Source organism: Delphinus delphis, chromosome 4 (assembly GCF_949987515.2).
Source record: "Delphinus delphis chromosome 4, mDelDel1.2, whole genome shotgun sequence".
Lineage (NCBI taxonomy): Eukaryota > Metazoa > Chordata > Mammalia > Artiodactyla > Delphinidae > Delphinus > Delphinus delphis.
The window spans coordinates 96,086,490-96,099,209 of record NC_082686.1 but is presented as its reverse complement, the minus strand read 5'-3'; the positions used below and the strand labels follow the sequence as shown (position 1 = coordinate 96,099,209).

Genomic DNA, 12,720 nt, shown 5'->3' with positions numbered 1-12,720 from the left:
TGTGATATCTTATTCACAACATAGTTAATAGTAGAATGATCTCATGATTATGTCATGACTTAATGCAGGAACCTTCCAGATTTTTGGAAAGAAGGACCTCAGTTTTTATTTCCAAGGAACTATTCTCTTTCTAGGAGAGTAAGGGAGTGAAAATCAGGTATCCTAGATCCTCTTTCTAGTGCTACACAGAGTTTCTATGCCTTTTTTCTGAATTATTCCCAGCTCTTCAGTTATAAAATTGGATGACATAAAACATGGCTTGTTTTTACAGTAGATGTATTTCTAAGAGTGTTTCAGTCATTTTTTTAAATTAATTTTTATTGGAGTATAGTTGCTTTATAATGTTGTGTTAGTTTCTGCTGTACAGCAAAGTGAATCAGCTATATGAAGCCTATATTTTGGCTCTGGTAGATAAAAGTGTTTTTCTACCTTTTTTCAACAAGTTATTAAAACCTGTGCTTCTGTAGAAGTTAGTAATTTATATAAAACAGTTTGGTTATAGATCTGAGAGCTCTGGACCATCTGGGTCTCAAAGAATGACGAGAGTATACACATTAATTATTCTTGATCATATTCTGTATTCTAAGTATAAGAAATATGTTTATTTGGGGAAATGATTGGATTAAAATAGATTTTTGAGATGAGGTGCTTGCTTTGTAAAGTTTTAAAACAGTGATAGCATCAAGATAACATCAAGGTTTTCTTTTCACTTTTCTTTGCAGGGATGGAAAATAAAGTGAAGCACTGTTTTATTGTAGCAGCAGGCCTTTGAAATTGAACTGAAAAAAAAAATGACTGCTCTTACTTCAGAGAACTGCTCTTTTCAGTACCAGCTACATCAAACAAATCAGCCCCTAGATGGTAACTGTCTGTTATTCTTGATTACACTTGGGAAAATATTATTAAATATCCTCACACTAGGAATGAGAAGAAAAAACACCCATCAAAATTTTATGGAATATTTTTGCATTTCACTAGCATTTACTGATCTTCTACTTTTGGTGAATATTTCCATTATATCCTATTTCAGGGATTTTGTACTTTTAGGCATTAGGTTTACTAAATACCACATCTGCCTGTTTACTCAAATTATTTCTTTTACTTACGGCTTTTTGCATTATCCAGTTTTTCTGACAGCTTGTATAGATTATTACCTGAATTTCTGTAAAGCCACCAAGCTTCCATTTAAGTGTCAAAAAGTATTTTATTTCTTTGCAGTTATTTTAATTTGGATTTCAGTCCTTACTTATGTTTTGGGAGATCCAGCTATCTACCAAAGCCTGAAGGTACAGAATGTTTATTCTTATCAGTGTCCTTTCTACATCAGCATTCAGAGTTACTGGCTGTCATTTTCCATGGTGATGATTTTATTTATGGCTTTTATAACCTCTTGGTCAGAAGTTATTACCTTGGTACAGGCTGTTAGGATAACTTCCTATATGAATGAGACTGTCCTATATTTTCCCTTTTCATTCCACTGTAGTTATACTGTGAGCTCTAAAAAAACACTCTTGCCCAAGTTGATTATCTGTTTTCTTGGTACCTGGTTACCATTTGTACTACTTCAAATAATTATCCTTTTACTTAAAGTACAGATTCCAGCGTACATCGAGATGAACATTCCGTGGTTGTACTTTGTCAATAGTTTTCTCATTGCTACAGTTTTTTGGTTTAATTGTCACAAACTTAATTTTAGAAACATGGCATTACCTGTGGATCCATTTGTCAACTGGAAATGCTGCTTCATTCCACTTACAATTCATAATCTTGAGCAGATTGAAAAGCCTATATCAGTAATAATTTGTTGACATGTTGCCATGTTAAAACTAAAACTAACAGCTACAAGAATTATAATTTTACAAATGGGAAAGAGTGATGACTTGGGACATTTAAAGAATGAACTGAACTGAAAGCTCTCCCCCACATCCCAAACTTTCATACCTTTTCAGAATATGTCTTTTTGGGATTGTGATATTATTGTTTTTTTTTTTTTAACAAAATACTTCCAATAAGAAATATTTATACCTGTTGACCATACTGATATTTGTGTTACCCAGGAAACTACTGGATACAAACTGTTAGGTAAATCTGCGATTCACTGCCAACTTTTCAAATTTAAATAAACATTTTTATTACACTTAGAGCAAGAATATCAAGATTGTTTTCTTTAAATAATTTGGTGTAAATATTCTTTAACATAAGGGGAAAGATTAGTGCAATTTAAATTTAGCTGATTTTAGGACTTCCCTGGTGGCGCAGTGGTTAAGAATCCGCCTGCCAATGCAGGGGACACGGGTTCGAGCCCTGGTCCGGCAAGATCCTACATGCCGCGGAGCAACTAAGCCAGTGCGCCACAACTACCGAGCCTGCGCTCAAGAGCCCGCGAGCCACAACTACCGAAGCCTGCGCACCCTAGAGCCCGTGGGCTGCAACTACTGCAGCCTGTGCACTCTAGGGCCTGCGTGCCTCAACTACTGAGCCCATGTGAGGCAGCTACTTAAGCCCGCGCGCCTAGAGCCCGTGCTCCACAGCAAGAGAAGCCAGCGCGATGAGAAGCCCGCGCACCGCAATGAAGAGTAGCCCCCGCTTGCCGCAGCTAGAGAGAAAGGCCACGTGCAGCAATGAAGACCCAGCGCAGCCAATAAATAAATAAATTCTTTTTAAAAAATAAAGTGGTTAAAATGGTAAATGAAAAAAAAATAAATTCATTTAACTTAAAAAAATATATCTCTGTTCTTAGTGCAAATATTCCTAAAAGAAAAGTTTTGGTTGCTCACCTTACAGAACTGAGAGTGGTGACTAGGTCTCTTCCCTGACATAACAGATCCATCTTCAGTTGTAACTTATCATCTGTCATATATTTGCATGACAACCCGTAATCACATGGGCGACGTACCATGGTGTGAAGGTAGGGTTTCTCACCCTCAGCACTACTGACGTTTTCTGTTGGATAACCCTTCGTTGGGGGAGCTGTGCTGTGTGCTGCAGCACGTTTGGCAGCATCTCTGCCTTCTATCCACTAGGTGCCAGTAGAACCTCCTTTCCCAGTCACTACAATCACAACGTCTCCGGAGACTGCCGTACTCCCTTCAGTGGGCAAAACTGTTCCCGGTTGAGAACTACTGGAGTGAAGCAATCTAAACGGCAGAAAAACCTGAAATCACTCTGTGAGTTAAGCTACACAGATACCGTCTAATCTGTCAATGTACAAACCTACTCTACTTCTCTGTGTTACTTTCCTTCTGAATCTAGTGGCTTTCTAATTGGCCATATGTGGAACTGAGATACTTAAGAATATATTTTACTTAATAACTAAAGACTTACCCTCTCTGCAGATTTTAAACCTGGATAATGTATAACTATTTCAAGCCCCACTAAGCTGTTTGTTTACTTAGAAGATGCCCCGTGCCTCACAAGCTTAAAGGAAAAAAAGAAATTATTCAGTTGACCAGCCAAATGGAAGAGGCTTTTATTTGTAAAGAAATGAACTTACAACTGGTCTACAATATATTATTGTAATATAAACAATATAAATAAATGATCCTGTAGGCCCACTAACCTTCCATCCAGACCCACATGAAGCAATGTTACAACAATATTCTATGTGAAAATGTGCAGGTAACAAAGGTGCAATTACAAGCAAGTTTAAGCAGCAGAGTATAAGGTGCTTTAATTTAACAGTTAATGTTGCCATCAACAAACATTTGAAATGTTCAATTTTACTTCACTGAATACAGACACAACAAATATGAAAATCTAAAATTCATACACATGCTACTGTTAATATGAAAGTGCTTTCTCTTTTTTAAAAAAATACACCAAATGGACAATCTTTTTACATAGATCATGGTGTGCTCTCATAATGCAAAATTAACTTCATTGTCAGGTTATACATTTTAAAACTGCAGCTATAGACACCAATCTAGGACCGCTAATGCTAAGAGTGCTAAAACTATTTCATTCCCTGCAAGGAGGACTCTAGTACAATATCCAACATAAAGAATACATCTATATATAATCTTAACATTTGTTTTTTGTAAAGATAAAAAAATGTTTTCTTTCCCCTTGGTGATTCTTTGTTCATCCTGGTTGGGTCAGTGTTTGAGGTTTTAATAATATGAAAGTCCTATTTAATTAGAACAATGGGAGGAAGCAAAAGGAGGAATTAAAAAATCAGTTAACATGTGCATAAGGCATCAAAAATAAAAATTTTTTAAAGTTTATCACAATTTGCCTTTGTTAAGTCAACAGCAAAAAATGTTTTCAACAAGCAAGCAGACAAAAAGCACTAATTCAACAAAGAGGCTTGAAATGCCTGACACCAGTGTCGGTATCCATCCTGCACGCTGCTGTCTACAACTCCAACCTACACCACAAGCTCACCCCTTACTTTGAGGAGTTTTTTGGAGCTTACTTTGACTTTTTTTTTTTCCTATGGAAAAAACAGAAAGACCAAGCTTTTGAATGAGGTGATTGGGAATCTAGTTAAATGTCTTAGAAATTAGATGTCCAAAATTATACCATCTTTGCACACTCCCACTGATTTTTTAAAAATTTAGAATACACATACAAAAAGTATTTATGTAATAGATATTTTAACAGCAAAAATATTTGAAAAATTACGTAAGTTAAAATATTTTAAAAGTTTTAACCAGTACCATGGAAAAATTTTTTTAAACCCAGACTATCTGGTCACTTGGATGTTAGTGTTCCTGTTTACAAACACTTTATTATAGATTCTAGTCTAACACGTATTTGGACATTTTCCTGCTTTAAAAAGCTGTGACTATGATACATAAAAGATCTTTTTAATATATTTTCATTTTGTATCTTTATGGAGAAGGTTAGTATCAAGTGATATTAATATGTAAAGTTGTGTCAACAGGAAATCACAATGTAATTCACAGAATCCTCGGGTGGTAAGGGACCTTCTTCCCAGTTAATCAATTCTCCCATTCTATATTTACTCCCCAAATACTTGTAAATTCAAGCTCCAAGCACAAAACTGTTTTACTGCTTACCGGTTCTGCATTTTAAAGGAAACCCTTTTACTATGCAATATATGAGTGCTTTCTAAAAAGTAGATATTTGTGATAACAGTAAAATTTTAGGTAATCTTTCTTGCTTTAAAAAGACAAAAACAAAATAAAAACCAAACCTGTTCAGCAAGCTCTTCTGAGATTTTTCAGTTTTCAAAAGTTACTGCACTGTCAATACTGGGTGTAGTTCAAAATGTATAGTAAATCAGCACCAGCTTCTTTGTATTGTTCTGTCACACACCCTGCATATAGCAACACCTCTGGAATAGATTCAAGTGTCAAAATAATTCTGAGAAATATGGGCTGTCACAACAGTTTCAAAATATAAATCCTAATATTAGGTACCTTTAATTCTGTAACCTAATCAGATATATGGATTAGTATGCAAAATGTTTTATAGGAATTATGATGTGATTCACTCAGCTCCCTTAGATATCACCTAGCCTAATCCTTTACCCAATGCATAAAAATTCCCTCTCAGTTCCAACTTTACATTCAGTACATTAAGTAATAATAATTACATCCATGTTTGTTCAAGCCACGATCAAAAATGGGGGGAAGAGAGGATTTTGTTTACTTATTACTAGTTCCTTAAGTATACCACACACTGCACAGTAAATGTTCAAATGGTTTGCTAAATGAATGGATAAATGAATGAATGACAATGTTCTGATGTATTCATATGTTCAGTGGTTTAGCAAGAGGTGTTTAGAAAAACATCCTCATTTGCTCATCTGCGTGAATTTTCTACCTTAATCCTTAGGAGAACAAAGACTGTGGGTGACCCAGGAAACGGATGCTTAATAAATAATTATCTTTTAGCAAAGGCTCTTAAGTGTGAAATGAACCATTAAGAAAGGAAATTAAGAGAATTAAGATAAAAGAGAATTAAGTAGGAGCAACTTTAAAAAATACCCCATTATGTGGCCTAGAATCGTAGTTTTATATAGCTTAAAGATGATTTTAAACAAAATCAACATTTTGAGTAGTACAGGCTCCATGCTGTATACTCAGAAGAGGAAACAGGTTAAAAGCTAAGTAATGGCCTAAGGTGTCACACAGCTAATTCACCAACTAGAAGTAAAACCCCAGTCTCCCAGCCAGTGTTTTATCTTCATTTATCATGTTAATTTAATGATTCTGTGCATCTCTTATTTACTATTGAAGTAATTATTTAGTACTACCTAAAACAAAACTATGGCTTTAACATAAGCATTCTAAAAGATTTTAAGCAATGGATACATCTGGTTTGCTTGAGGCAAGACTAAGAAAGTTCCTTTTTCTAAAATATGTTGATGTTCATTTCACTACCATTCCCCACCGCTCTTATAAACCCCAAATTTTTCACCTCCATCAATTAAAGCTCCACAAAATCAAGGATTTAACACTGATAATAGTCCCTAAAGTATAACTTTCAAGTCAATAAGACGGCTACTATCCATCCTTAAGATTACTGGAGTGAATTTAAATAGGTGGTCTAAAAGGACTTTCTTTTTTTACTCTTACATTTAAAACTATACCATGTTAGCATAATAGTGCTTTAAATTTATATAGATTTTTTTTCCAAATTAAAATTCATTTATTACTTCTTTTAAACAATACATTTTAAGACCTTTACACACAGGTTTTCTTTTTCTATGGATTCATACTGACGCCACCAATATCACTGAGAGCAACTGTACTTTTCAAAGGCAGTAGAAAAAAATACTTTTTAAATGTACCTCTTCTCTAATGTCGGAGGTTGAAATCGTCACCTTTAAGTAAAATTAAATGTTCACAAGCTATACAAAGGGAAAAAAATGAAACATTTGTGGAAAACATTTCCCAAAGCTCCCATGAACATGGCACTTCAGAGGTGTGTGTTCATGTGGTAGAGCAGAATGGGAGAGTTTTCATTAGAGAAGCTGAGCTTCGGATCTGAGAAGGAGGGCAGGTCTCCCTTCTCATGTATGTGTACTAAAGTGAAAGTTCAGGAAAAGCCAGACGTTTTGCTCTGGAATATGATGGTAAAAATTATATTTGTGTTAGTGCTTTACAACTTCCAAAAAAACACCTTTACCATAGTATTACTTTAAAGTAGATTAAATAAGCTCTGAAAAATAATATGTAAAACTTTATAATTTTTAAAAATTTAGGAAACTTTTTCCAAAGAAGATAATATAATTTTCAACTTTTTATTGAAGAAATGGCTTATATTAGTGCTATGAGGGAAACTATATGATACATTTTATGAACTTCTAACAAAAGAGGAATATCTTCCCAAAGAATTTTTTTAAGATGTACAGCTTATAATAGGTTGAAATTAAATTTTAATAAGATTGCATATTTACTTTCCCTAATATTGTATTTGTGCTTATTTAATTGAATCACAATTGTTAAGATGAAATCAAATGCTCTAAACAGATTCAGAAAATACCAATATTGATGAATGTAGATTAAACAGTTCATTTCATGATCCACACTATTGTGCATCAAAGAAATAGAGGTAGGCTTGTGTTTACTGAAATCCACGCTAATAAACAGAACCCTACAGCTCTTAGTCATCCAACTCTTAGACTGAGACACAACCTAACAAAACACTACCTTAAAAATCTTAAAAATGCCTTTGTAACAGTCCACAAGGTTGATTCAACTGCAGTATCTGACAATGGATACTCTCTCCTCTATATAATTCTGATAACTCAATTATAACAATTAACCTTTGAGTTCTTGACAAATATTCTCCAACTATAATAACTGTCACCTTTTTCAGAAGTCAAAAATCACCAATTTATGTATCATTGGAACTATTAATATGCTCCTAAGGGCAGAATCTCTTGATAAAGAGAGTAAAAGAATGAGTTTGATTACAGGTAAATCTTGACATAAAAAAAACTATACTGTTTATTGCTATAACTGGGACCCAACCATTACAATTTATTATTTTGAACTACTGATGGCCATATCTATACTACACAACCTCACTCAGTTAACCATATTATCCTCTTGGGTCTGGAATGCTTTTCCCCCCGTTTGTCTCCTCCTCCACTTCCCTGTCCTTTCCCCTAGAAAACCTTCCCCAAGGCCCCGTTATAGTTACATGTCCTGCAAAGGAAACAGACTGAGCAAACATTGTACATAAATGGCCAGTTTCCACTGCCCAGAGGGTTTACGAAGACATGACTGTTAGGTATTAGAAATTCCTGCCCCAGTTACCTCCCTAAAATTAACCCTACTACAAAGTCCTCTGTAGGGATTTTCAGGCAAAGGTCTCTCTAAGAAGAAAGTTTTCACACTGTTTCCTTGGGGCTTGAGGAGGTAAGGGGAGTGAGGCTCTTTCATCCTATTAGGCAGTAATGCTCAATGCCCATTGCCCAGAGGCAGCATGAGTTCCTGCCATTCACTAAGGGTGAGGATCTTCAAACCACAAAATATAACCAGGCTGTTCTGGTGGAAAATATATCTTTGAAATGTTTTAACAGTGTGTCCAGCCAGGGATTTCTTCCACTCCATATGGCTATGAGGATAGCATCATTCCCATATATGTGCAATAGTTTACTCTTTCCAAGACTGTTTACACACATGCAAACATAGCCTAAGACTATACTCAATCTATATATTGCCTCCTTACCATACTTGTGCTATGGTGGTACCAAAACCCTGCAAATGCAAATAATGGGACTTCATAACATTTAATTGAACAAGCCAGTGATATGGGGCACTCGGACAGATTTCAATCCAAGACTGGTATTTGAATAAATGTCTGACTATAATATTACACTGGATATGGGAAGATAAACTGTGTCAAAAATTAAAATAAAGTCGGCTACCTACAAAAAATAATTTCTATTTGGAACTAGGTAAAACATGACTATTAACTTCAAAAGTGCAGAAGTTTGTTCAGCGCTGAAGTGGGATAAACAAAGTGCCAGGTCTCTTGTCTGCTTCTCCACCATTCTCAAGCTCCTTCACTAATATTTCCTTCCTTCTATTCCACATTCTCTATTCTGAGGGGACGGCCCTTAAACTGGGACTTTAAAAAATGTATGTTTAGAGGATGTGCCAGCAAATTAAAAGTACCATCATGGAAAAATTACCAGCCACTTAAAAAGTGACAGCTTGTGGGACAGCACTCTTATACTGATTATATATCAAAGCTGCCCAGCTGTGTCAGACACATGCCTACACAAGGCTTGATGAAAATGCACATCATGTAAGAAACAACTTTTATAAACCAGCTCTCTGTGTACTTTCTTAGGAACACATGGCTTAAAGCAAATAAAATTTCAAACTTGTAGGGATTTTCTTCCTCAATGGGAAAAGTGCATCAGTATAAAGAAGTCAGAAAATGCAAACTTAGGTAGCAAAAGTAGGAAGAACTTCCCATGTACCCTTTCTGTTGTCATTCCTTCTCCTCAATCAAAATCCTAAAACAACTAGTAATATGAAGGAAAACGAAAATGACAGCACTCTCCCCACCTATTTCATACTATAACTGTGCTTTAAGCTCAGGAGAGAAGTGGACACCCAGTGTTATCGTCTATATCCATTATACATAACGAAATTTTGAAATTCAGATAGTTAAATCACCCAGAAAGAAACAGCTGCATCAATGGGAAAACTACTAGTTAAAAGCCAATGAGCCATTTCTAAATAAAATAACTTGAAAAAAGCAAGTATATCTTCTGGGTATGTTTTGAGTAGGGACAACAGAAGATCTGGTCTGTTCTTAAGATTATTATAAGATTTAGGATTATAAGGTGCTCTCCAATGGAAACCCCTCTTGTAAGCTTTCTCGGATACTTAACACAGTGCTACGCACAGGGGCTTTCAGTAAGTACATAATGACTGATATCAGAAGAGGGACCACAGTTCCAAGTTAATACCTTAAAGGCTATATATAGATAATATAGTTATGGGAGGTAATCATTATTGCCAGGGGAGTCTATCCCCAAAGAATCAATTCTGTATGAATTGTTTGTGGATCATCTGTGACAAAGTTTTAATTCCAGGGCAGACTTTCCATTGTGCCCTTCAGCCCTCATACAGTGGACCATCTCCTACTAATGCTTAACCTATACTTGTGTTCTGAAATTACAAGATGAGGGGAAAAGTCAAAGCATATGACAACTCTGTCATAATGATTAACTGCTAATAAATGAAAATTAACTGTAGAGTACCTACCTTTCCTTGATACTGTAATCCAATAATTAAAAATGTGATATACAGAAATATGTGACATAGACTACAAGCTATTGTAGGTCTGGAACATGAGCCTTACACTATATTACATATTCTAATCCTACACATAACTATCAGTAAATGTCTTTTCTTTAAAACATTACTACACAAAAGAATCCCACAAAGCATACATTCAAACAAGAGGCATCTAAAGGTTAAAAAAATTACCCGCTGTATTTTTGTATAAAAATAATCAACATTCTCTAATGTACACAAAGCCAAAAGATAAATATCTGTGATGTCTTTAATGACATCTTTAGTCTTCTACTAGCGTAACACAATCTTTTTTAAAAGATCAGTGACAATGACTGAAACCCATGGACTCTTCCTCACTTACTGAACTTCTGCCAAATATCTGTGTATGTTCCTTCAATTATTAAAACATTTCCATTGTATGATAAAGATAAGATTAAAAAAAGATTAAAACATTTTTGATGTCCAGGACTATAAAGTTCACAGGCCTGCCACAATTTTTAGTGCCATAATTCTAACAGAACACTAACTGTTCAATGAAAGGTTTTGCTTTAAAATCTTTTTTCCCTAAAACGTGTACATACAAAATTAGATCCAATTATCCAAGAGAGATCAGTTGGATAAGTGCTTTGCAGGAAGCATACAAAGATTTAGTCAAGGAAAAAGGAATGTGCATTCTAGCTAGATCCAGCTTGTTCAACACTAGAAAAATCCAAAGACCAACCACATAGCCACTACAAAGTATCGCCCTGCCAGCAAAGGCTGTGCACTGGTTCATAAGGCATAATCATATTATGCCTTTATCGGTGCAGAGAGATATGAAAGAGAATTGTTATTATGACTCAATACTGAGAGGCAAAATTCTAAGTATGCTAGTTCTCATTTTACAGGCAGATTTCCCCCCTTTTTCTAGAATGCATAAAACTGGGAAAAATACTCTAGCAGAACATTAATGCTATCTGAAATACTTCCGTTGTACAATGTATTCCTTATTACATCCCTTTTAAAATTTTTTTCCTCAAAATATCCCTCTGGGTGAAAAAGAGCAACATTTATCCCTCCTATGTTATGGTTTCTCAACCTTGGCACTACTGACATTTTGGACCAGATAACTCTTTGTTGTAGAGGGCTGTCCTGTGCATTGTAGGATATTTAGCGACATCCCTGTCCACGCTTCAGATACCAACAGCAACCCCCTGCCCAACCCCTAAGCTATGACAACCAAAATGTCCCTTGACATTTTCAAATGTCCCCTGGGGAACAAAACTGACCTCTGTTGAGAACCACTGCTCTAAAAGAACAAAAACTAAGAGGAAAACTAACTTCCTCAGTCACATCAAATTCTTGGTCAAGTTTGGAAAAGAAACCAAATCTTCTAACTTCCAGATCAGTATTATTCATGCTAGAATGCAATCCTTTTTATAGACAAAGCAATTGTCTAAAAGACATGTTTTTTAAAACATACAGTGATATCTCACTGCATACAATTCCAGTCACTGGACTCCAAAATTATTCCTAAATCACTCCTAAATTATATCTCTCACGACAACCCATAGAAAAATTATAGGGTAGAAAAATGTATAAGAAAACCGAATCAAAAGAGGAGAAATGTAAATCATTAAATTACTTTCAAAAGGATTTTTTATATTAATGATAAACATCACCTTTAAAAAAATTATCTAGTAAAACACTTTGAAAAATATCATGGCCCTCTATAACAAGTCTTTCAATGTTGTGTGTAACCTGTAAAATTAATTCACCAATGTTAGCTAATTATGAAAATGTATCAATATAATGAATTATTTTATCTGTAGAAGAAATGTCAGCCTTAATGCAGAGATCCCAATGTGCTTGGCTATCCATCACAGTAAGTGATAATATTGTAGGCCAATTTGAGCCTTTACCTTACAAGTTTGTTTAAGAATAAAACTGCTGTTATCTCAGAGCCTCATGATCCCGTTAAGATTCCTTCAGAGAGTTGATGCGTGCACAGATCTTTAGGGCCGGGCCTAGCTTGATATTCATTGCACTCATAAGATGGTCTTCTTTTAGTAAGAGAAGAGCCTGTCCATCAATCTCCTGTGCTCTGAACTCATCTGCAATATCCTGGCAGCCTAGAATTTGATCAGAGGAAGGATGTTAGAATTAATACACAACAATCAGAGGTTACTCCTAACAGTCACAATTATGCTCTCACTGGGTCTGAGTATCTGAAATACAGGCTGAGAAACAAATGAAATTTATTGATGGTCGTCTTGGGTTCACTCTTGAAGAAGAGAGTATTTCCTGACATTCTAAAAAGTAAGAATTCGAAATCCAGGTAAAGCAATTTACTTGGAATTCTTGTTCTAAAAATAATATTGCAGAAATAATTATAAGTCAGGTAAAATGTACAGATTGTTCAGTCCAGATATAACATACCTTCATGAAAAGGGCAATACTGTCACCTGAAAGCATGCCACACATACAGCAAGTTTGGATTAACTAG

At 35.2% G+C, this 12,720-nt stretch overlaps 2 protein-coding genes across 12 annotated transcripts in view; one reads left to right on the top strand and one right to left on the bottom strand.

The window, feature by feature from the left end:
* GPR160 (G protein-coupled receptor 160) overlaps positions 1–2,707 on the top strand; it is a 56,986-nt gene extending 54,279 nt beyond the window's left edge. For all 9 annotated transcript variants that reach the window (XM_060011172.1, XM_060011170.1, XM_060011169.1 and 6 more), the window contains one exon: positions 723–2,707. In XM_060011172.1, coding sequence (XP_059867155.1) covers positions 792–1,808 — 1,017 coding nt within the window. In that variant the 5' untranslated portion in view covers positions 723–791 and the 3' untranslated portion in view covers positions 1,809–2,707. The remainder of the gene's footprint in view (positions 1–722) is intronic.
* Positions 2,708–3,041: 334 nt separating this feature from the next.
* The window catches only part of PHC3 (polyhomeotic homolog 3), an 85,505-nt gene continuing 75,826 nt past the window's right edge, over positions 3,042–12,720 (bottom strand). For all 3 annotated transcript variants that reach the window (XM_060011163.1, XM_060011164.1, XM_060011165.1), the window contains one exon: positions 3,042–12,346. In XM_060011163.1, coding sequence (XP_059867146.1) covers positions 12,192–12,346 — 155 coding nt within the window. In that variant the 3' untranslated portion in view covers positions 3,042–12,191. The remainder of the gene's footprint in view (positions 12,347–12,720) is intronic.